General features: G+C 36.5%; 1 protein-coding gene across 13 annotated transcripts in view; it reads right to left on the bottom strand.

Annotated features, from left to right (window-relative positions):
* The window catches only part of LOC126267043 (uncharacterized), a 1,079,001-nt gene that overhangs the window by 10,209 nt on the left and 1,042,757 nt on the right, over positions 1-26,035 (bottom strand). For 5 of the 13 annotated variants that reach the window (XM_049971855.1, XM_049971856.1, XM_049971857.1 and 2 more), the window contains one exon: positions 19,679-20,044. The exons of the other annotated variants lie outside the window; for them this stretch is intronic. In XM_049971855.1, coding sequence (XP_049827812.1) covers positions 19,984-20,044 — 61 coding nt within the window. In that variant the 3' untranslated portion in view covers positions 19,679-19,983. Of the gene's footprint in view, positions 1-19,678; positions 20,045-26,035 lie in introns of those variants that run through there. 13 annotated transcript variants of the gene reach the window in all.

A 26,035-nucleotide genomic window follows, 5' to 3' on the forward strand; every position in this document is an offset into this window, starting at 1 on the left:
AATGTGTGTGATGTCCTTAGGTTAGTTAGGTTTAAGTAGTTCTAAGTTCTAGGGGACTGATGACCTCAGATGTTAAGTCCCATAGTGCTTAGAGCCATTTTTTTTTATTTATTTATTTATTTATTTTTTACTGACAATGGCAACACCCTGTCAACTTTCCTCCGGAACGTCAGCACCTTCTGTTCCATCTGCTTCACCTTGTCCAACTCAACCACACGAGCCACCTTCCTCGATGTTGACTTTCATCTCCAAGATGGCTACACCAGTACCACAATTCATATCAAGCCAACCAATCATATGCAATAATTGAACTTCACCACCTGCCACCATTCCATATGGAGAAGTCCTTGTCTCTCCAGTCACATATCACCTCCCACATTCTCACCATCTAGGCACAAAGAAGCATTCCCCTCATGACTAAGTATCACCCAGGACTGGAGCAACCAAATCACATTCTCCATCAGAGTTTCGACTACCACTCATCGTGCCCTGAAATGAGAAATATCCTAGCTGCTAACCTTCCCACCTCTCCCACAGCGGTAATCCACCATCGACTGCGCGTACAGTATATTGTTGTCCATCTCTACACTGTCCCTGCTTCCAACCCCTTTCCTCATGGTTCGTATCCTTGCAATAGACCCAGATGCAAGACCTGACCCATATATCATTCCACCACCACCTATTCCAGTCCTGTCACAAGCATCACCTACCCCACCAACGGCAGGGCAACCTGTGAAAGCAGTCACGTGATCTACAAATTAAGCTGCCCTTCCTCAAACTTTCCAGCCCCACCACATCCCCACTACACCTGTCCATTCTCCCACAAGCAGCACTACACTTTCTCCCACCCCTATCCTGCTATTCCTCCCCGTCTCCACCCCAGCCACCTCCTTAACCCCCATGGATGGCTTCTCCTATAAGGGGTAGCTGGCCGTATGCAGTGCATCCCCCCTAACCACAGACAGTGTTCGTGCATCCTTAAGTTGTACTTGTGTGAATATGTGTTTGTTTTCTACTTTAGAAAAGGCATTTTGGCCAAAAGATCAAACGCATAGCTGTGTTTTTGTTGTGCCTGTCTGCAACTCAACGTCTCTCCTACATGGTGAGTAAAAATAGATAAGGCTCACATGAACTCCAGTGCTGTGGCAATAATGAAATCATTTTATAAATGTAGAGTCTTATATTGAAAATGGAAATTCCCAGATAGAGCAAAATATAAAATAAGGGAAAGGCGACGATTCACCTATAGAGGATCAATGCATGGAGCACAATAACACTTTAATAAGGACAACATTTACACTAGCTTTCAAGCACTAACTCTTTTTCTAGAAAAAGTACACAAAGTCACACATACAACCATGCAGGCAGCTATACACACACTCCCCTGGTAGAGGCAAGACTTCTGCTGGAAAAAGAGCTAGTGCTCAAAAGCTAGTGTGAGTGCTGTTTTATGTTGCATGTTTCTGTGCTCTGTGCAACAATCCACTGTAGGTTAGTGGTAGCCTTTACCTATTTTACGTACAGAGAAAGCAGGCAGCCAAGTTAACATACCTATATCAGAAGAATAAGGACAAATTCGGAATAGAGTAATATCAAATACAGTAGTATTTCTTAGTTCCTTTAAGTGATTAACCTGCAGACGTACCCAATTTTGTTCACAACTATAATGGTTGTTTACTACAACAGCATTGTGATAAGGGGAATTAGACTTTTTCCACAGCACACAGCCATTAAATCAGTTGAAAATGTAGGCAATTTCCTCACAATCAGCACATTAATTCACATCACAAAACTCATATTATGCACTTCTTGACTAATGATGCAGATTTACAGTTCCCAGAAATATGCGTAAATGGTCACACATGAAGTGAAATTCTCTTAGTAAAATTCTTTGATACTGGACAGACACTAACTTAAGTGGGCCTAAAATAGCGAGAAGGTGATCAGAAAATACACAGTTACCTTCCCACTTAGACATTTATTTTACTATGTTTAACAACATGAATCAAAATAGACCAATAAGCTGCCGCCACCCCCACCCCCCAAACTCAGTTCTTTAAAGAATCAAACTCCAACCTTTAAAACCAGCTTCACATGTTATCACTGGATGAGTACAGACTGAATAACTCACACTATGTTTTAAGAAATGTGATGCCATATCTCCTGAACTCTGTGTCATACAATAACATAATTTTGCATGTACAATCAGTGACATATATGGATACTGTCTCCAAACTGTTTTGCAAATACTGTTAGCAGTAAACTAGAAATAAAACAAAATGGCATGCCTGGTGCTGAAGTTTTACTGTACCAACAGCAAAAATGTAGTAAGTGACAAGCTTTGTCCCTTCCATTTTGTGGGAGGTGGTATTGAGAAAAAGTTTCGTAGAGGTTTGAAATTATGTGTGAAGTTTGTTGTAAATCACTAAGTGCTCTCATCCTCAATTACTGTATGAATATAGTCTGTGAATTTTGTATGCCATGAGTTATGTTGTCTCAAGAGATACACACAGTTTCTAATTTTAATACTTGAGTTAGTGTGCTAAGCTTTTTAAAATATGATTATAGTGTTTCAATATTTTGAATCTGACCAATAATTATATGAAATACAGGATAACAGATTTTTGTTGCACCTGGAAGACCTGCAACTGGGACTGTGTACAGTTTTAGCTGTTTAGTGATACAGATCACTATTCAGCACAGAGGAGGCACTGCACAGCAGATGAGCACATACAGAAGTAGGCTGCTGGATTAAAAAAATCCATCAATCTACAACTGTGCCTTTCTGTTGTTCAGTGCCTCGTTTCTGTGGTGAACAGCAATCTATCATAATTAATGGTGTTATTGCACCACAATTTTCCACTGTTTGATTTCACAATGGCTGCCATGCATCAGAATTGTTAACAGATTTCAAGGATATCTGCTTTGTGTTTCATCGACCCCGTTTCTAGAGTAAGGGTTAAAAAATTGCAAAGTCAGCTGCAGTGACATAGTTATTTACAGAATACAGTAAAGGTCATATGAAGTTTCTGCAACTACAAAAGCAGATATATAGTTTAGGGATAATTGTTATGTGTGAAAATGAAATAAAAAAATAAATGAGTTTAAGAAATGTTAGAATAAATGCCAGAACCAGTATAGTGTGTGTGTGTGTGTGTGTGTGTGTGTGTGTGTGTGTGTGTGTGTTTTACTGGTTGCTTGTACAAAATGATTAAAGATAAATAAATAAAAATATCATTAATGTAAGCCACGACTGAAGAATGCACTTGGGGGTATCTTTAAGGAGACTGACAATGATGTATAAACACTTGACTGATGCTTGTGCCCAACAATAAAAGTTGCTTTTGAGTTAAGCACTTCATATAAATTTTGACAGGTCCTTAATAAGCATGTTTATGGTTTGTTGGAGTATTATGTTGTTACAAAATCATCCACCATGAAATGGGAATCCACATATTCACTTTGGACAGCTCTGTGGATTCCAAGAGAATATGGAATTGCCATAACCAAGAATCCTGAGATTCACATGGAATGCAGCACAAATTTTGGAATAAGCGAACATATATGGCAACTGCCTTGACTGTCGTTACATGCACAATACAAGAGATATCTTTTGATGAGCTATTGTATGTCTGTAGTCATGCCATTTACGATTTATGTCAATGCAGCCTGTAACTCCACAGCCTTATTCAAATCAGTACAAAAACACAAAAAGTGAGAGGGATAAGTGTGACATGTGGTAATCAACCAATAGTAAGAATGAAAACAACAAAATTTCTTGGAGTGCACATTGACAAGAAAATGAACTGGTCTTCACATATTATTGATCTCTGTAAGAGACTTAGCTCTGTTACCTATGCTTTACGGGTTGTCACTACATGTGTTGAACCTAACACTGCAAAAGTGGCATACTGTGGCTATTTTCAATCTCTCATTGAGTATGGAATTATTTTTTGGGGCAACCAACCATTAGCAAGGAAAGTGTTCATTGCACAGAAGCGAGCTTTAAGAATTATATGTGGATTGCGCCCAAGAGACTCGTGTAGAAATAGTTTTCATAAACTTAAAATATACACAACTACATGCCAATATATTTTTTCTCTCATGTGTTTTGTTTGTAAAAATATAGAGATATTTCAACAAACCAAACAGTTATTATCATGATCATAACACACGGAGGAAGAACTACATATGCAGCGAGCTCAGAAATTTGAGCTTGGTACAAAAGGATGTCCACTACACTGGAGCAAAACTCTTCAATGCTCTTCCTCCCAAAAAGACAGAGATTCATAACAAGAGTAAGTTTAAGAAAGCACTAAAAATATTTCTGCTAGAAAAAGCTTGTAACAGTCTAGATGAATTTTTAACTAAATAAATTGTAATATTTTAATATTACATAATACAAGTTGACATAATGCCACTAAGAATGTTATTTAACCTGAGCTCTGTATCTGTGTGTGCTCTGTATCTGTTTTCTGTAGTGTTTTAATGATTCTAAGAAAATATGTATTTTCTTTTTCTGTATTGCTGTCCAAAGAATTTACTTCATAAATTTTTTTATAATTATGTACTCAAATTTCTGTACATGCTATAAGATTATCAGATTGTATTTGTAAAAAACTGACTTGTTCCATGTCCTTTGTATCCAACACAGCTGGACCTATGGAACACAAAATAAATCAAATCAAATACAATATGTTTGGGAAGTCCTTCAAGACAGTGAGCAGACGGTAGCTGCTGAGGGCTAGATTAAGGGTACAAAAGTGGATTGTCCAGTGAGAAATGTGAAGACAAACATTGTTTTGAAGGGAAACAACACCAGTAGTCAAGAGTCACCACAGACACAGTGTATGTATGATTCAGAACCACATGATATGTCATGACGTGCCCAGTGCTACACATAGATCACAACTCAACTACAGGAATCAATTTTTATCCTTGAAGAGAGTAATTATAAAATTTGTTAACGGAGACTGTTTGAATATCAAGTTACTTGACTGGAGACTATGTGAAACCAACAAGCTTAATTGAGACCTATGCAGAGCATGTTCCCGTACTTTATAATGTGTAAATAGCTGTGTGACACAACACAGTTGTCATTAACCTGTTTATAGTCAAACAAAAGCAACCAAGCATGATAAAATCCAGCTCTGAAATGTAATTAAATTGAAGTCTTCCTAATGATAATCTTGTGAATCAGTAGTCTCCATACTGGCCTGAGAGAACAACAACCACATTAGGAGATGATTAGAAACACCTCAGATATCCCACACCCATTTAAAAAAAACAACTATCATAGTCCCTGAGTACAACTCACATAATCAAATAATTATTAGTATTTATCTCTGATAATTAACATAAGGAAAAGGTAGGAACAGCCACAAACTTGATTATCGTGTGTTTCATCTTGAAAAGAGGACTTCAAGGGATCTTTAAACACTGGAAACAAAATCATAAAGAATATTGTGAAGCTTCAAATTTAATAAACACAAACTGTAACACGAAATGTGTAACGAATGTTTACATGATGTCTAATACATCAGTATAGTTCATGAGTAAAATGATAAATATGATGGTATCCCTTTTCCAGTTGGGTCACACAACAGAAAGAACCGTATACCAAAGATATATATACTTAATAAGAGGAAGTTTCAATATTGCATAGGTAATGCCCTTTGACAACCTAACAAATAATACTACGTCAATATTTCTGCTGGATTTATTAGGAAACAGTTGGCTCCTAAAACACAACAACTGTTGTAAAATGGAACAGAAGCAGAGAACGGTATAGAGACAATACTATACCATGATTGGAATCTTATTAACAATAATGTGCAAAAATCATAAATGTTAAGATAAATTTGCAAACAAGTGTCATACATTCATGTCAATAAAGTAAGTGACTTTTGAGACACACAAAAATGTATACCATCACGGCAATGGGCTACTGTGTGACCAACACTATAGCACAATAACACAAAAAAGTGATATATGTAGCATGCCAGTAACAGACCATGTAGAGCATCTGCAACACTCTAAGCAAGCAGAAGTACTGGATACAGTGGTTATCACTGTATGCAGTGTGCATTTGACACAAGGTATTCAAGTCACAAGAAAGCAGGATGGCACAGTGAAAACTACAGCATGTTATTATCTGCGAATGAAACATTAACAGATTAGGGGGCAGTCACAGTGAGCATGAAGTGTGCTGCAAGTAACGTGAAGCATATTCTGAGAGGTAGGAAAATCAAAGGTTCCTCACGTGGCATAACTCAGTGTAATGATCATTATCTTGTCCCAAGTGCACAAAGTTGACCAACCAGCACAGCACTTGTTAAAACAAGATAGCCAGAGGCAGGCTCTGGATCACACATCTCTTATCAGATTGAGCATTATTTGCTTTGCTCGGTGACCCTACCAGATTTATTTATCTTGTACAAAGGCACTAGGTAGTCTGATGCATGTGGTGTCTTGCTCCCAAGAGCATTTCTATGAGCATTGTGGTAGTGTCCTAGTCAAGGCTAAGTCACAGTACAGTCCAGAAAACAATTTCCATCATCTGTTCATCTGGCACATAGCTGTCAGACATTAAAATCCTGCCAACAGTGTTGCACAAGCCTCATATGGTGGTGCCTGTGTTCTTGTCTACAGTGACATCATGTTCGGAGCATGCTTTGGAACATGGGAATGACTTCCAGCAATAGCATGTATGTACTTCTTGTGGCACTTATGAACTTGGGTTTCACGTGATGGGATGATAATCCCTGCATACATAAGGTAGGCCAAGTAGACAAATAGCTGCAACACGCCAACATCAAGGGTTCAGTGATCAGGTCACTCCCCAGATTTAATGTGATAGAACATGCAAGGGCCACTCTCGGTCAAAGGATTGCAGCCGTAACATCGGAAATAAAGGTCTTTGGTGATCCCCAAAGGCACTTGTCCAGTAAGGTGGACCACAAGCCGCCACAGTGGACACCCCATCCGCAGAAGTGGGAGCCTTTATCCATCCTGCATTATCATATGACAATATTGCAATTCATATCAATATTGTGATTGGCACCAGCAGAGGGACAGACACTGTAAGTGCGACCTATGGAAGGCATTTCAATAAATCACATATCTTCAACAATGTTTATTCTTGAGGGGCACATGTGATCACAAATCACACTGTTTTCTGCAGCCTGAAGAACCCTTATAAAATGGACATAAATGTCCTTGTTCACGAAAATGTAATCTGGTCAAAGAGAAGGAAGAGTACCAACTAGTACAAAGCTCGAATTTCTTAAACAAAACACAAGGAAGTATTGCTGCTGAGTGCTGCAGAGTAGCTACGCTGAAATTTAACAATGATTCATCTATAGGTAAGTGTGAAGTCTTTCAATAAACTAACTGGTAATATACTCACCTGTGACTTAAATGTTGGACAAGGAAGATTAATCATAAGCTATGTATAATATGTCTTTTTTCTTAGAAATGCAGTGATCAAACAACATGCAGTTATTACCTTATACACAGAAAGGTGCAAGCTGGGAGCATATAATACAAAAATGATGCTGTTCTGAAAAGAAATTAGGACGTTACGTGGTGCACGTTACCTGCTTCCTTCTATCTAGTCCTGTTTTGTTCAATCATCCTCAATGTTTTCTTTCTAAGTATTTCAATGATCTACAACATACCACCAGGTATAGCATCAAAAGTGAAACTACTATTGACCAAATATTCATTGATAAATCAAAACCATTAAGTAATTACATTAACTTTAAAGATATCACAGAGGTATCACACACGAAATGTAACAATGGCAAGTATGTAGAGAGAAGATTAATTAATGATGGCAACATTATGGTCTTTTAACGTCACGTTAAAAATGTAAATTGGGACAATGAAACCAATAGTTCTGTGGATGTAAAATCCAACATGTTCTTGTCTAATTATAAATACCATTATGATAACTGATTCCTCTGAAGAGAACTAAATATACAAGAAATTAAATGTGTCAATAACAAGTGAAATCAAAATGTCATCAGAAAGCCTCTGAATACTATGTAAAGATGCAAACAGAAAGCTGCTCTGAAACCACACATTAAGTGCTGTGGGAAAAAGTACAGGGAAGCTATAGAAGCTGCAAAAAAAAGCAATATAATGATTCATACATTAGAAAGGGGAAAAATAAATCAATGAAGAAACCTTGCAGGCAAATGTGATACGTCAAGTAATTATAATTCACCATAAAACACAGAAATGAAGTTGTCAATTATCTATTTGTAATAGCTAATATATTTAGTATCATTACATTAAGGAAGATAAAAACCTGATCACAAATAAATATAATCTAAACATAAAGGTAGAAATTCCAGTAAGTGTAAAGACAAAATAGCTACATCCAGTAACACCCAAAGAAGTACAATGAGCTATCAGTAAACTAAAGAGTAAAATGAGGTGGGATATGGATGGTATCTCTAACAAAATTAATAAATGTACTGCTAACAATAGTGCCTCTCAATTTATTGACATAATAAGTGACTCCTTTGTAACTGGAGTGTTCAAAGAAAACTGAAGCTGTCTAAAGTATTACTGGTTTATAAAAGACAAGTATGGCATTAGAAACTTCAGATCACAATAACTATTATTTGTAAAAGGAATAGAAAAGCAACTGAAATCACTCAACTGAGGAAAGTACACTGGACCCGACAGGATACCAATTCGATTCTACACAGAGTACGCGAAAGAAATTGCCCCCCTTCTAACAGACGTGTACCACAAGTCTCCTTATCTAATTCCCCAGCATCACCTGATTTAGTTAGATTACATTCCATTATCCTCATTTTGCTTTTGTTTTTTAAGAAATAAATTTCATGATACTGCCACCTATATTTATATCTGAAAATATATTTCATTATGAGTCATTGAGGGCGTTCAGCTATAAACAGTGAGGTCCACAATTCTCAAACAAGATTTGGGGATGACTTTCATAGGAATATACACACAAAACCAATACATCAAGACCAAACATTTTCTACACTGAATTGCCAGGTAAGGTCAAAAGAATACCAAACTTTAATATGCTCAAAGAAGAACTAAAAATATGTACCACAAATAAACAGCTTCATCTGTAGGTGCCTCAAATGATCTCTATACATGGATATTTGTAACTATCAAAGTATTTCTAGGTAAGCTCCTTTTTTGCTAATGTACTACTATTAATTAATATGTGTAATCATGTATCTTTTGTGCCTTATATGTGGATATGAAATTCTATGTTGTTACACTTATTTAACTAATATATTTAATACTTGAGTAAAAACAACCAAGATATTTCAGTAATTTTTCAACTGTGTGTAAACATATGTATAGGCTTAACACATTTTTTTGGGGTCTGACCCAGTAAATATATTTGAAATTAGTTACAAAAGCTTACTGAAACATTAATTTTATTTGTTCAGTTATATTTTTCACCAGGCATGACATTTTTTGGAAATGATGTCCCTTTCCATCAGTGTAGTTTGAACAAGTAGCCTCCAATGTCATGGAACATGTCAGCACAAGAAATTACAACACAAAAGTAATAACATACACAAAAAATGTTTATGAACCAAAAAGTCAATATATCAGTTTAAGTAAAAACAATCAACAATACAACAGGGATCAACTTCCATTTTCAAGGAACTACTTGACAGAATACAATGAGTGACCCATGAAAAAACTCTTCAGTTTCAATTTGAAAGCATGTGGATTACTGCTAATATTTTTGAATTACAGTGGTAGCTTATCGAAAATAGATGCAGCAGTATACTGCACACCTTTCTTCACAAGAGTTAAGGAAGTCCGATCCAAATGCAGGTTTGAATTCTGCCAAGTATTAACTGAGTGCCAATGTCAAAATATCGAGACTTGCTAACACGGGTTGACAAGAGGTTCATGGACTTATACCACTTATTGCCAGAACTGCTTTTTTCTGAGCCAAAAATATTCTTTTACAATGGGAAGAGTTGCCCCAGAATATAATACCATACGACAAAGCAAATGAAAATAAGCAAAGTAGACTAATTTTCATGTTGAACAATCATTCACTTCAGATACCATTCGAATAGCAAAAATGGCAGTATTAAGTCTTTGAACAAGATCCTCAATGTGGATTTTCCACAACAGTTTACTATCTATCTGAACACCTAGAAATTTGAACTGTTCAGTTTCACTAATCATATACCTATTCCATGAAATTAAAACATCATGTTTCATTGTGTGTGTTACAAACTCTAAATACTGAGTCTTACTGTGGTTTAGCGTTAGTTTATTTTCTATAAGCCATGATCTTTGGTCATGTACTGCACAATTTGGAACCGAGCCAATGTTGCACACAACATCCTTTACTACCAAACTAGTGTCATCAGCAAACAAATATTTTAGAGTTACCCTTAATACTAGAGGACATAACATTTATATAAATAAGGAACAAGTGTGGCCCCAACACTGATCCCTGAGGCACCCCCCCCCCCCCCCCCCCCCATTTGACTGTACCCCACTCAGACCCCCTATTACAGCCATTCTCAACATTGTGAATAATGACCTTTTGCTGTCTGTTGCTAAGGTAAGAAGTTAACCAATTGTGAGCTACTCTCCGTATTCCGTAATGGTCCAACTTCTGGAGTAATATTTTGTGATCAACACCATCAAACGCCTTAGTTAAATAAAAAAATATGCCTAGCATTAGAAACCTTTTGTTTAACCTATCCAGTATCTCAAAGAGAAAAGATAATATAGCATTTTCAGTTGTTAAGTGACTTCTAAAGCCAAACTGTACATTTGATGAGCAAATCCTGTGACATAAAATGTTCAATTATCCTTACAAACACAGCCGTTTCTATAACTTTAGCAAATACTGATGGTATAGAAACAGATCTAAAATTGTCTACATTACCCCTTTCTCCCTTTTTATAAAGTGGCTTTACTGCTGAGTACTTTAATCACTCAGGAAACTGACCATTCCTAAAGGAAAGACTACAAATATGGCTAAATACAGGGCTGACATGTGCAGCACAGTACTTTAATATTCTGCTAAGCACTCCATCATAACCATGAGAGTCCTTTGTCTTCAGTGATTTAATTATTGACTTGATCTCCCCCTTGCCTGTATCATAGAAGAGTATTTCAGACATCAATCTTTGAAAGGCATTTGCCAAGAGAGTTGTATGATTCCCTGTAGAAGCTAAATTTTTATTTAATACACCAGCAATGCTCAGAAAATGATTGTTAAATAGTATACATATATCTGATATGAGTAACAGAAATATTTTTACTGCGAACTGACTTTATATCGTCGACCTTGTGCTGTTGACCAGACACTTTCTTCACAACTGACCATATGGTTTTAATTTTATCCTGTGAATTAGCTATTCTCTTTGCATACAACATACTCTTTGCCTTCCTAATAGCATTTTTAAGCACATTACAATACTGTTTGTAATGGGATACTGTAGCCTGATTGTGACTATGTCTAACATTTTGATATAATTCCCACTTTGTTCTACAAGATATTCTTATCCCACTAGTCAGCCACCTGGGCTGCCTATTACTGCTAGTACCCCATTCAGAGCGTTCTAATGGAAAGAAACTCTCAAAGAGCATGAGAAATGTGTTAAAAAAACCATTATATTTATCATCTATGTTATCGGCACTATATGCATCCTCTCACTCTTGTTCCTTGACAAAGTTTAAAAAAACTCTCTATTGCTGTTGGATTAACTTTCCTACATAGTTTGTAATCACATGTGACATTTGTTTGAGTACAAAAGCCTTTTACTGTTACAATTTGTGCATCATGGTCTGAAAGGCCATTCACACTTATACTAATAGAATGCCCATCTAGTAATGAAGAATGAATAAAAATATTGTCTTTGGCTGTGCTGCTGTTCCCCTGTACCCTAGTTGTAAAAAACAGTCTGCATCAGATCTAGCACCATCCTTTTTCTCGCACAATCATACACGAAATGTGTATTGAAATCACCATATATGACTAATTGCTGGTACTTCCTACAAAGTTAATTAAGAGCCCTCTCTAGCTCGAGCATAAATGCTCTGAAGTCAGAGTTCTGGGACCCATGAACAACAACAATTAGAAGTTTAGTTTGATTAAATTCAACTTCCTCTGCACAACACTCAAATATTTTTTCAGTGCAGTGCCACGATAGGTCTATGGACTCAAAAGGAATACTGTTTTTTACCAACATAGCCAATTCCACACCCCCACAAGGAACTCCTCGAAAAACAGCCAGCTAATCTGTATCCTGGTAAAGGAAGCCTCTGAACTGCCAAATAATTTAAGTGGTGCTCCGACGTACCAATAATTTCAGAGTCAACATCTGTAAGCAGTTCACTAACTTAGTCTCTAATACCTCTTATATTTTGATGAAATATGCTAATTCCTTCTCTACTTGGAAACATGACATCCTCTGAAGATGAGATCTTAGTTAAAGGGTCTTCCTTTAAGCCGATATACCTATCAACTGACTTCAGGCTAAAAAAGGTGCACCTCTAACACCAACTACTACAGGGATTTTTCCACGAGTGATCCCACCACCATTCACTACACTGTCATCTATAAACTTTGCCAGCCTCCCCTTCCCATACCTATTGAGGTGCATACCATGCCTAGTGAAAGCTGATATGCTGACAGACCCAGCTGGCACCACTGAAATGTAACCCATGCCCTCTGCCATCAGCGCCCTCTCCAGCCCCATGTTAACACACCTAACAGCTGCATTAAGATGAAGCCGCTCATAACGCTGAAACAATTATACGAAATGCACATTAGTGCCAGCAGTTTGAGTAGTTATCTTTACCAGGTCACCACCTACATCATATTCCCCATCCCTATCGAGACTCTTCCCTGTTCCACCCACTATCACTATCTGATAAGCCTTTGTAAAATTCCTACATAATTCCCCTATGCTGCCAGTCACCTGAGCCAACCCTGCACTAGGCTTCACAATGCTGGTGACCTGGTATTCACTCCCGAACACTTTCTACAACTGCTGGCCCACACCTTTACCATGCGAGCTACCTAGCAGCAGAACCTTCTTCTTTCTGTTTGACTTTGCAACTAACCTAGGCCTCCTAACTGCTGAGGACTGCTGCATGTTCCCTACATCTACAGCTACAAGAGGCTCCTCTCCACTGAACTCTGACAGTTGATCAAATCTATTGCATACACGCACTGAATAACTGTCCGAATATCACCTCCTCCTAGCTGCCTTCTTGCCAACTGCCAGTTCCCATTCCCCACTATCCTTCACCCTCCTCAACCTATCTAGTTTCTCCTTTGCGTGTTTTTCTTCACAGCTCACTCTTGACCTTCCCTGTGTTTCAAGCATCTTTCTGTAATAATAGTATTCATTTTCTAAGCAACTCTTACACATCAAAATCATCATTACTCAATCACTGGATTCTATTGCTGCTCATGTTAATGATACTCAGTATAGGCATTACTTTTTTCTGTACTAAATGGACACAGACATTACGTACATTAAACTTGAACATAAATTCTTTATCTAAACTTTATTTTCATATTTTATGTTGCTGCACCAGGTGATTTACACTTTTGTTACAGTTCACCTTTGAAAGATAACATCTGAGTCCTTAAATCTGTTTTCTCAGATTGTGGAAAATAGTGCATTTAAATTTCCCATACCTCAGCATCCTTCACTGATATTTTTCATATATTCCAGCCATCTATTTTTTGTGCCATAATTAATTTTGCTACTTTTCTAATGTTGTTCACATTTCTGAATATACAGCCAGGATAAAATTTGCGTAAGTAGTTCATATTCATTTGAATTCTTTATAAAAAGTTACGTTACCAACTCAAACTGCAAAGCCACTTTCCTAATTCAGCGCGTGTTGTATCCCTGTTCTAGGATATAAGCATTTGACATGTTCACTTGCCCAAATTCAGGGGCTGGACAAAAATATGGAAACACCATGAGAAATGCTTGCTTGAATATAAACACAGATTCTCGATAGCCACGCCTGCAGGTTGTGCTGTAGTGTTTGACCGTAAATGGCACCTGTGCACTGTCCTCAATATTTTTCAAGTGTCAGACGTGGAAAGAACAGTGTTCTGTGTAGTTGTGAGTACATTATGTTGAAGCTATCTGAATTCAAATGCGGGCAAATTGTTGGTGCTTGTATGGCAGGTGTTTCAGTAAGCCAGGCAGCTGAAGTGTTTGGTGTTTCAAGAGGCACCATTTCGAAGACTTATACCGCATTCGATTCGCTAGGTCAAAATGTGGATAAATCTGTGTGTTTAATGGTCATGATGGACAGTCACTGAAGAAGAATGTGACAAAAAATAAGCGTATAACAGCTGCAAATATCACTGCATAACTGAGTGTCACACTCGTAAATCCTGTCAGCCCCAAAACAAGAAGGCTTCATGGTCTAGATTGAAGAGAAGGGTGCACAATCACTACTTATATCCATCATCGTTACCTGAACTTGCCAATATTTTGCAGGAATAATGGTTGACACTAATTTTAATTACTAATGAAAACCATCTCAGATATATTACTACATATTTATTGTGCTATGGCCGATTTCATTCTAAGAACATCTTCAGTTTGCTTGCGGTTAAACAACACAAGAAATTATGCTTAATGGATACCATAAGCAATGCTCACTGCAATATTCCTATACTAAATCCTCACCAGGTAGTGCTACGGCCATTATACAAATAGTGTGGCTGTTGCATTAAATTTTAAAGACCAAATTCAGAATCAATCAGCCCAAATATTATGCTGACTGACGATATGGCTTTGTGTAAACACTGACATTAATTCTCCACTATTGTAAATAATTGTAGCAAGTTTAACACAGCTTGCCTGTAATTTTGTTAACAACATATGATGAAAACAAGTTTGCTTGCTTTAGCTCATGTACATGTTCAATGACAATACATCTTTTGTAACATTACTGTTCTTGATATTTTTACAAAATTACTCTGTCAACGTATTTTACAGTCATTCACTTAATGTGAATGCTGTTTTCCGTTATGTGCTACAGCACTCAACGAATCGATCTGATATAGGTGAGTGGTTGCCTTATTTTACATATTGTTCCATCCAGGAATTTCCATTATTGATCTGGTAATAAATTATAACTGAAGTATACAATAGTAAAGGAAAAAAATTGATGAGATATTGTAATGATAAGTGTTAATTTTAGTATGTAATACTTAATGCAGCTTTAATATGATACTTTGAGAGTAAATAATATTGTTAAGGTAATAAGAAACTTATCACCCATCATGGAGTTTCCATTAATGATCACATTAAACTTTTACAATAATCAGAGCCACTGCATTCTGCACTGCACTAGGGGAAAAAAAGAAAAGAAGAAGAAGAAAAGGTAATTCCTCCATCCCACTTACTATCCATGAGATACTTATTTTAAATTCACGACTACTTATATACTGATAACTACAGAATAGTCTTATTTCATGTACATAATGGTTTATTTAGCCACTATTAACTTCTAGATCTTTTCAGTGGGCGCTAACTGCTACAGCAGAGATACTTGAATGTTTACTTGAATGTTTAGCACTGCTACCTTCCTGTGATGGAAAGAAGAAATAAGATATATTAATTCTTCCAACAAAAAGGGGGCTAGATTTTGTAATGGAGATATGGTGACTGGCTTAAAGCAATATTTAACCAAAATACGCATTATTCAACTTTGGTACCACAGTTTTCAGTACTCCAAGTGACTCTTCATTTCCACAATAAGATTAAAAAATCTCTCTAACATTTGTATGCCTCTAGCAATGAACCAATGTATAATGACTTTCCACGCATCACATACACATAGAGCGACAAAACGAGAACTGTTAAACTGAACTAAAAAAGTGAAATGAAACTTTTAACTGAAATTCTCATAAAAACATGTAGTTTTCACTAAGTGTGAAAATCTGCTATCTGCTGCTGAGAAATAAAGAAGCTACCCACTGAAAAGAAAATTTTGAACACTGATTTCCTGGATAACTGCATCTAATCTTTTAGAAAAGGAGGAGACTCCAAATAGCGAATTACACATTATTATGGTAGGCCAAGCAACTTTTACTGAATGCTCCACTGCAATCCAGAATTAGACAGGTACGTGACACTATATAGAAAAACAATCACCAAGTCCCTGAGTCCCTGTAAATATCAGAACTTTCTGTCGATCGCTCAATTCCTCAATGATTAAAATCTATTCCTTGGTCACATACACATCAGAAACTGCTGTGTGAATATCCTCACTGTTGGAAGATCTATTTCCTCCAGATTATGTTCAGCTTGCCAAAAAGACAGAAATCTCATGATGGAAGATCTGGTCGATGATGATGGCCTACCTCCCAATCAGCATCACCCACGACTTAGGTCAAATTGTTGGTGCTACTTCTCTACACCTGGAAGCGACACTGCATTTGGTCCATATACTGCCAAAAGTACAGGGTAAGTCACTGTGAAATTTAGACATTTTGTCCACAACGTCAACTTTGGAGTACATTTCTAATTTGCACGACACAGTAGCCACACACTGTGCTGCATCTGTAATCCATATCACAGCAGAACTGTCTCTACACAAAACCTGGAATGTGTACTCTCTTGTAACAATGAGCCACTCTTGTGCAATGGGCCTAGTGTGGTACGACATGTGTAACTCACTTTCCGAAGTCATTACATATAACTTGCGATTAGACATCTTACAGCAAAAATTTTTTTATGGAGGCAGTTCATAAATTTTCAGTGCAATTTAATTTACGAGAGATTTTCACTACTATGTCTCAGTACAGTTTTAAAATTGCAATGCATCCACATACTGAAGGTATTTACAAATGGTATTCTTAGCCACTGAATGATAAATACTGTGAAATAGGTCACACTTTAGTTGACTTCTTTTGCAGTTCTCAAACTTGTTATTTATTTAACTGACATTATATTTTTTTTTTAAATGCCTGAGTTGATGAAAGTGAATTTCAATGTCAGATCATTTTTAGTGATTTACTTACAGTATCAACAACTTAAGTTCTCTAAAAATACAACCCAACAGAACTCAGCTCATATCAATCTTCCTAATTGCCCACTAAGCTCATGCACAAGCCTTAAAAGCAGCAACTTCTTTTTTTCCATCATTTGGGATAAGAATAAATTATTCATTAACACAAAATTAATATAAAATTAACTAACTAGAGCAGTTGATACACTCAATTATGATCCTTAAGAACAGACAATTATTGTGACCCTTCAGAACAGTGCCATGAGGAACGTAAAACTTCCCTGATTCCCTGAGCTCATCATTGTCATCTGACTTTATTGTGCAATATACACCTCTGCTTCTGTCCAACATTCTTCATACAGGTGACTTAAGATCCCAGAACATACCAGTGCACTAGCTTGAGCAAAAACAAGGAAAACGGAATAGCAATCAAACATTATTCATGTTATGTAAGAGCATGTGCTACAACTAATAAATAAGTGAACACAATTGTTGCTCTATTATGGGAATACTTCTAAGTAAGGTACTTCAAATAACGATTTAGGATTTGAACACATGAAAAACTAATGGAAATATTACATCAATGCAAGGTGAAATATGGTGAAACTCCAGTTATGTTACACAATCGAACTAGAAAGAGTTGTTCTGTTCTTGTGCCGGCAATAATCAAAACACTTGTCACAGTAATTTGGATAATAAAAGAGCAACATAAACCAGCATGGCTAGACTGGAATCTGAGTGTCATTCTTTTGATATAATTATGCCATTTCACTAAATATCAGCTCAGCCCTGAACCAGGCGTACTGATTTCATTACTTTCTTTATGAATGAAATTAATGTAATAGAAACAATCCAGCTTAAAAATTTTGTAGCTCCTACTAACTGATGGCTTCGTAACATTTCCTAACCTTAAAGTCAGACATCACCAGCAAACTATATGAAATGTTGTGAATGTGTTCTGAGAAAGGGCTTCACTCAATTATTTCACAATGGGATTTTCAATGCAACAAGCCATAATATGAATTAATTACTATCAAGTTAAACAATCTATATGTGAACTCCCTCTGACAGATTATATACAGATATGAAACTTCATTACTAATTACAGTCACTACATGGATGGATTTTGACTGTAAATATTAACAAATTAATATTTGCTTCTGGCATGGGTGATTATGAAGATTTCACCATTTACATAAACACTCATCTAAAAATAGATCACTCTAATGAGAAAGAAAATTACACTCACGGTTAACTGGGCAAACTGAAGATCCTTTCACACATGGAAGTAGGAGATGGAGTTGAAAAAACTGACCGATTCAAGGATTACATAAAATAGAACACATAACTGTGAGACAGGAAGAGATGGAAAATAAAACAATGCTACAAACATAAGCCAAGTCCTGTTGGACTCCCTTTTACAAAAAGTCTGAATAATTTTGGAAATTGATGCTGTAGCTGAGTTAGTGTAAGAAGGTTCCTGACAGCTGGCAGTGCTTTTGCCAGCTTTCAGCTGTGTAGTACTAACAGCTGCAGGCAAAAACAGTAGTCATCTATAAAGCTGGGACAACAATGAAGTGCATTTACAAAATCACGTTACACAACTGGTTGGAGTATGCACACATAGCTGTAGCACCCAGCTTACTGCCACTGTCAAAGACCTTCTTATGCCAACTCGACTATAGTGTAGTCTCTATCCCCCAGTCATGTCACATCTCTCTCTACAGAGGGGACCTTCAGTCTGTATTGCCAATGTTTCTTTCCATGTTTATATCTTCCACCACCTGTCAGCTAAGACTTTTTCTTCTGTCTTAATATGTTTGATGTTTCTTTTACAAATCTATAGTCTAGAAACATTGTCAAATTAGCTACTGAAACAAATTCAAACTATCAGATCTTTATAATAAGACAGCCTGCAACAATAGCATCTTCTTCGACTTGTATATCTAAAATATGCTGAAAACTATTTCTTCCGGCAAACATAAAGAGCACAGTTCTACACCACGAGTGACATACAATGGTTTATGGACATCCTTTATATTAATTATACAACAAAGATCTCCATAATACTATGAAACAGGGGTAACCAGGTAACAAGCTGAAAAGATTAGTCCCAGTTCTATTACGACTATGTGGCAACTTTTGACTAATTACAGCACTCTTCTATAGAAGTAACTAACAGTTCATTTACTTCATTTGCTATCAACTCATGAGGAATGTATATTCAGAACTTTTTGCAATTAAATAAATAATAATATGACTGAAAACAGTTGGTGACACTTGTTTTCATAATTTTCATGTAACTAGCTTCTGAGAATCCAAACTTATTAGTAACGTCATTTTAACAGTGCCTAATTCTCCTAATCTATGCACTTTTTCTTCGCCTGTTTCTTAAAGACCCCTTACCCCACTACAAAACTGAATCTCCTTATAAATACTTTACCTATATAATGAAAATATGTTGGACTAATAGTGATATAAACTCAGATAACTTGCTACGAAGCAGCACTCATTCAGCAACTGAAAGGACACCATAATATGCAAAAAAATGTACATATTTAATAAGCACTCTCTAAGTTGTAGAAAAGAAATCGAAAATCCATTTGTTTTCAGACCTGCATAGGCACTGTAGTTATGCAAATTTTAAATCAAAACAACAAATACAACGTTTTGGTTACAGATTTATTACAGCACAAAAGAATGTCAGTAAATTAATCACAAATGTTGCTCCACTGATCATGAGGATGTCACAAGAAAGCATAGCTAATATAAACAAGTAGGTTAAGTTACAGAAGTTCAAATTATTAGAGTTATACCAATAGTTAATGTTAGTAAAAAGTCAATAATAAAGTGTTATGTAATTTTTTTTTCAGATGAAAACAAGCAACCCTTCCATGAAACACACAGTATCATACAGTGCTACAGCAGTAATATGAAAATCCATATGTACTACCATAATCTTGAGGTAGCACAGAACAGGCCTGTTGTGATGGATGGGTTACATGGATACCTGAAAAGAGCATACTCTGGTCTGAATTCGCATGCAGTCTATGTCTTACGTTTGTATGCAGTGTAATATATGATCACCAGCACCAAAAACTACAACAAATTAGATACTTAATATATGTTAAACACCTATGATTCTTATTTTAAGGTATGTCCCAAAAATTTTGAAATAAGTAAAAACATTCAAGAGAAAAAGAAATGTGATAATAATCAAGCAGTGACATCAGCCTTTTGAGTCTTGGTATATGCTTTGGAAATCCAAAGAAACAGGCAATTAGCTTCAATATCAGCAAAATAAAAGACATCACTCACTAAACTCTTAAATGTCATTATGTTGCTAGTTAGTTTATTACATACATCAATGTGAGACACTTGACTAGATTCAGGACGTAAATTTAAGGTGTGTGGACTTAGTTGCACATCAATGATTTCTACAACTGAATACATTCCCAACATGTCTGCATATATTGTGAAATTTTAATGGATTCCACACAGTTTTGTTCTAATATAAACAATGGGATTTCAGAGAGGACCATAGGAATTTGTTTTATTTGAGTAACCAATAGTCAATCCAGTAGTGACAATTAATGCATCTTGAACAAACGATAAATTATGGACACTGAATGGATATTCTAATAAAGATGTTGTGTTGGAAAATTCTTCTCAAAAATTACATATGTAGTGGGTGAGTCACAGTAACAATGATATTCAGAACAGAATCCATGAATAAAGAAGGAGTGTAGTAGTTTTATTACTGCTCAATAACACATGGAAGTTGTCAAATCATGATGCTCATGCAAGTAGTTGCAGATTTTAAGATGAACACTACTTAGGATGATAAACTTCTATTGGAAGACTAAGTAGGATCCATTAATAGAATTTGTGATAACCTAATTCATTCCCAATTACACTTGTTGAGAACTGACTTGTACGGTGGTAACTGATACCCTACAAATTGCAAACAATCTGAGGTGATAACATTCTTTCATATTATCTTGAAATGTGTAATATTCCAGAAGGATAAATTCCTGCCCCACACTGCCAAACAGTTTGCATATTAACATTCATACTGTAAACTTTCTTCACAGCAAGAAATTTGATTACACCATACCTACCTACAGACTAAAGGCTCTAATAGTGTGTGTATAAGTCAGTGCATTTAAATCCCTTCCCATGAAGAATAATACCCCTTCCCATGCAGAAGAATGAAAGCAAACCTTAGCATGTGGTCATCTCTACTTTACTACCTGCAAGACGGCTTCACACTCTTAAGCACCTCCATTATTAAACACTGCACTCAAAGTGAAACAGCTGAACAGTCCTTTCCTCAAAATGTACTCAGAATTTCTTGTGATCAAAGATACAACGCACAAAATGTTTTTATCCAGCAAACAAAACTAATGATGCTCTATGGCATTTGTAATGTTCTAGGGAGAATATGACAGAGTTTAGGTCTGTGTTGGGGTATGAGGTATCGTTAGGTAACCTGGTCAGAAAGACCCACTAAAATCCCTGTGTCATGATAACCACTCTAAACTTTTTGTTGCCACACATAAACCTCCTTTCTTCTACAAGCTTCTTCATCTAAACAATCTGATGTGATAGTCAGTAATTACTAAACAAACTTTAGCTGCCTCTAGACACTCTGATGCCGTGATAGAAAACTGTAGTGACACTTAAGTCTCATTAAAACGGCAAAAATAAATAGTTTTTAGTGTAGAGAATGTGAAAATCCAGTGATGAAAGGTGTTTTATGTATCAAATGCAACTACTATTACATGATTAATCAGCCGATCAAGTAAGTGCGGGGATTCAAAAAATGAAATTATAAAATTACTACAAAATGACACCGAGTCATTAAAAACAAAAATATCAACTACAAAATAATAATAATAATAATAATAATAGATCAATATGAGTGTATGGAAAAACAACAAGACCACAAAATTGCATGTAGTTGTACGCACTTTAAAAAGAACAACAAACCCAGTGTTTCTGATAAGCTCAGCAAGCCAAAAATCTGTAGATAAATATAAATGGAAGGAGATGGCATATACTAAAATAAAAAACAAGACCACAGCTATGCAAGGGAACAAAAATGAGTTTCTAATAATTGAGGCTCACTGCTGAAAAATATCACTCTCCCAAACTGTGAAATCAATGTGCAGGTAGAGGCATTAGAGTCAAAAACTCAAGAAAATTTTTTAAAAATAAGGTAAATGTAAGACAAGTGACTTTAAAACTAGGTTCTGCAACCAAATATAACTACACGATGTCTTTAAACACTTTGGAAAAATTCACTAAGAAGCAGCAATGAAGAAGAAATTACTAACAAAAGAACAAATACGATTCACTCAGCAACAAGTGTCTATGTGGGATCCAGAGTGATACTTAGTAGAATCATAAAATAAAGGTAAGTGAGTAACAAATATATCTGCAAAATAAACTGAGCCATCAAAGAACAATGTGATCATCTCTGTACAGTTTTCATAGATCCAAACAAATTTCTATATGAAAACTGCCTAGGGAAGGATGCCAAGCATTTACATAGACTAAGCACTGATAATCAGGTGGTGAGATTAGCATCTTTCTGAAAAAAAGTTGCTAGCTTACTAAGAATATAACATTATTACACATGGAAACTTAAATACTGACATGGCAAAATGATCAAAAACAAGAAAAGATTTTAAGAATCGTTAATACAGTATAATATTGTGCGAACAATATCTGCACCAACTAGAGCGACTTTACAAAGTCAGACAGTTATCGACAACAGCATTACTATTATTAGTATGGGGCAGATGATTTGTTTCTGCAGAAGTAATAACATAGTATGATAATCAAAATGAACACGAAAAGAGATCAATATCATCAGTGAGCAAAATCTTTAGAACAATATTAAGAAGGGAAACATGGAATAAAACTACATAGGTGCAGAATGTAAATGGAAAGTATGATTCATTTATTACAACAATTAAACACAATTTTAAAGTAGCATTCCCCAAAATAGAGAAAGACAAGAAAAGGTGCAAGGTCAAACATAATGGATTATCAGTGAAATAACAGAAATGTGTAGAAAATTGCAGGCTCTCAGATAGTAGGGAGGAGCTGGAAACTATAAAACAATGAAAAATAAGCACAGAACAAACATGTTAACAACAGCTTGGAATGTAATTAACATTGAAAGAAAGGAAAAAGATGGAGCAAACAAAGAAACAAAGAGCAGTTCAATAGAAGTAAACAACACAGTGTTTACAGATGGTAGAGAAATAGCCAACATACTCACTGATAACAATATAAATGTGATAGAGAACTTAAAACTGGGCCTGCCTGGGGCAGCAGCCAGAGATAGTTGTCATGTGTGTGTGTGTGTGTGTGTGTGTGTGTGTGTGTGTGTGTGAGAGAGAGAGAGAGAGAGAGAGAGAGAGAGAGAGAGAGAGAGCATGCACACACACTTGCTTGTGTGAATGCGTGCATGTTTTCCTTTTCTGATGAAAGCCTGCCCAAATGCTTAGCATGTAACTGTCTTTCCATTGTGCCTGCAACTCACGTGTTTCATCCTTACACTGGGTAGCAATCCATCCTTTCCATAACTGCTGATATTCCAAGCTGGACTGTCCATTCTTTCTTTAATACTAGAAAGGTTACTGAGGTTTCAAAAATAAAAAAAAAATAAAAAAGCAGAACAGTGTTCTTGAAACCAGTCATAGAAGATGGAATAAGAAAAACTGTACAGAGACGGAAGTCCAAGAAGTCAACTGGTGATGACATATCAATTCACATATTAAAGCTAGCAGGTGAGCACATAATCACATCAACACTGCACAGTGAGCAGCTATTTCAGAGGTGAAATTTTTCTCGGAAAACTGAAGATAAGCAGGGTGTTGACTGTGTACAAGAAAAGGGATAACAATGATCCCAACAACTCCAGCCTAGTTTCACTTGTCTCAAGTTCCTCAAAACCCCTGCAAATGCTTATGTTATGTATCCTAGATTAATTGATTAAATAGACAAATATAACATTCCTGTACCATCACAGCATGGTTTTGAAAAGGGCAAATCTACAGAATCAGCAGTTGCCTGTGTGAATACATTATACAGTTCTTATTAGAAGAAAAAAAGTTATATCTGCAATGTTTCTGAGTCTCTCCAAAGCATTTGACATCAGAGACTCTGAAACGAAAATTGGAAAATTCTATTATTTGAGGGCAGGCTAGATGAGTGGACAGAATCATACTTACATCTGTCTTTGGAACAAAATACATCACTGATTCTGCACATCAGGGATCTAATTATTTGTTGGTAGGCTTGTGGAGGTTTTTGGCATTAGATGACTATACACAGATCGCGTAATTTGCATAAATTATGGGGCACTGGTTTGTGTATGCAGTGATGGTAACCAACAATGACCCAGCTGGGTTCCACAGAATTTACATCAGGCGAAGTGGGTCACTGAAATGTCAATGTGAGTTCACTATAATGCTCCTCAAAACACTGTAGTATGGTTCTCACTCCGAGACATGGACAATTATACTGCTGAAAGATGACATCGACATTGGGGAAGACATCAAGCATGAAAGGATGCAGGTGGACCACGGCGATCAGCGCATTTTCAATTACTACCACAGGTCCCATACAAGCTCAAGAGAATGTCGCCCATCGTGTAATACTGTTTCCAGCAGCCTGCATTGTGATGCACTGCTTGATCGAGCCTTTGTTCACTTCAATGATGGCATTCGTGGAGACAACCATAGAGCTAGTGATTCACTCAAAAAGTCGAGACATTTCCATTGATCAACAGTCGAATCCAGATGGTCCCATGCCCACTGCAATTGCAATTGTCAAGGTCATTGGGTCAACATGTGAACATGTGGGGGTGTTCTGTTGCAGAGCTCAATGTTCAATACTGTATGATGATGGTGTGCTCCAAAACACTTTTGTATGGAGACCAGCATTGTGCTCTTTCAGCAGAGATGCCACAGATCACCGTCCATCCCGCTTTACAGTGCAAACAAGCCTCCAAACCCAAGGTTCCGTGAAGAGTCGTGGACGTCCAACCATTTAGCTCATAGTGGTACTTTCACTGTCCTCCTACCTCTTTCCGTAGATGCTCAAGACAGTAGCACTTGAACATTCAACCAGTTTCGCCATTTTTGAGACACTCGTTCACACGCTCTGCACAACAATAATCTGCCCTTTGTCAAAGTCACTTATCTCAATTAATTTATCCTTATGCAGCACACATCTTCACTAGGCTGATCCCCCATCCATGTCTGCTCCGCCTACATATTTCTGTTACTGGATCAAGTGCTCACAACACCACCAGGCAGTATTCAATGTCATGGTGGGCAGTGGTCATACTGTTTTTGCTTATCAGTTCGTATCAATAGGAAACGCATATCAGTCAGAAACCAAAGTCATCAAATATGGAGTACCACATGGATTGGTAATGGAGGCATTGCTATTTGATCTATTCATTAATGATTATAGGTGTTGAAAAGTAACAGAAGAAAATATTGTATGCAGGCGACTGATAATACTGAATAGTGACCAAAATGTGGAATAACTTGACAGCAGAACATACATTTCTGTACATTACAGCTCAATGGCTCATGGACTGGTTACAAAGATAAAAAAAGATTACATGTACAGTGATCACAAACAAAGAGAACACTTCCAACTTGTTTTAGAGGAGAATGAATCAAGGCTGAAAGAAGTAGAAACCACGTGATTCTTAGGTATTATTGTGGATAATGAGCTCAACTGGAAACAACATATTAATTCTGCCTGTAAGAAACTCTGCTCCATCATATTCATAATGAAACAGCTATCACAGTGTGCACAGTGGCACAGTATATCATAGACCCTTGGAACCATACCAGCAGTATGAAGTGTGGGGAAACTAAAACATTTGAGAAACAAAAAAAAAGAGTGTGTACAAAATAAAATTAAAATAAAAGTACAGAATCTATTAAGAACGATGACTTCTGAAACA

Source organism: Schistocerca gregaria, chromosome 4 (genome assembly GCF_023897955.1).
Source record: "Schistocerca gregaria isolate iqSchGreg1 chromosome 4, iqSchGreg1.2, whole genome shotgun sequence".
NCBI lineage: Eukaryota > Metazoa > Arthropoda > Insecta > Orthoptera > Acrididae > Schistocerca > Schistocerca gregaria.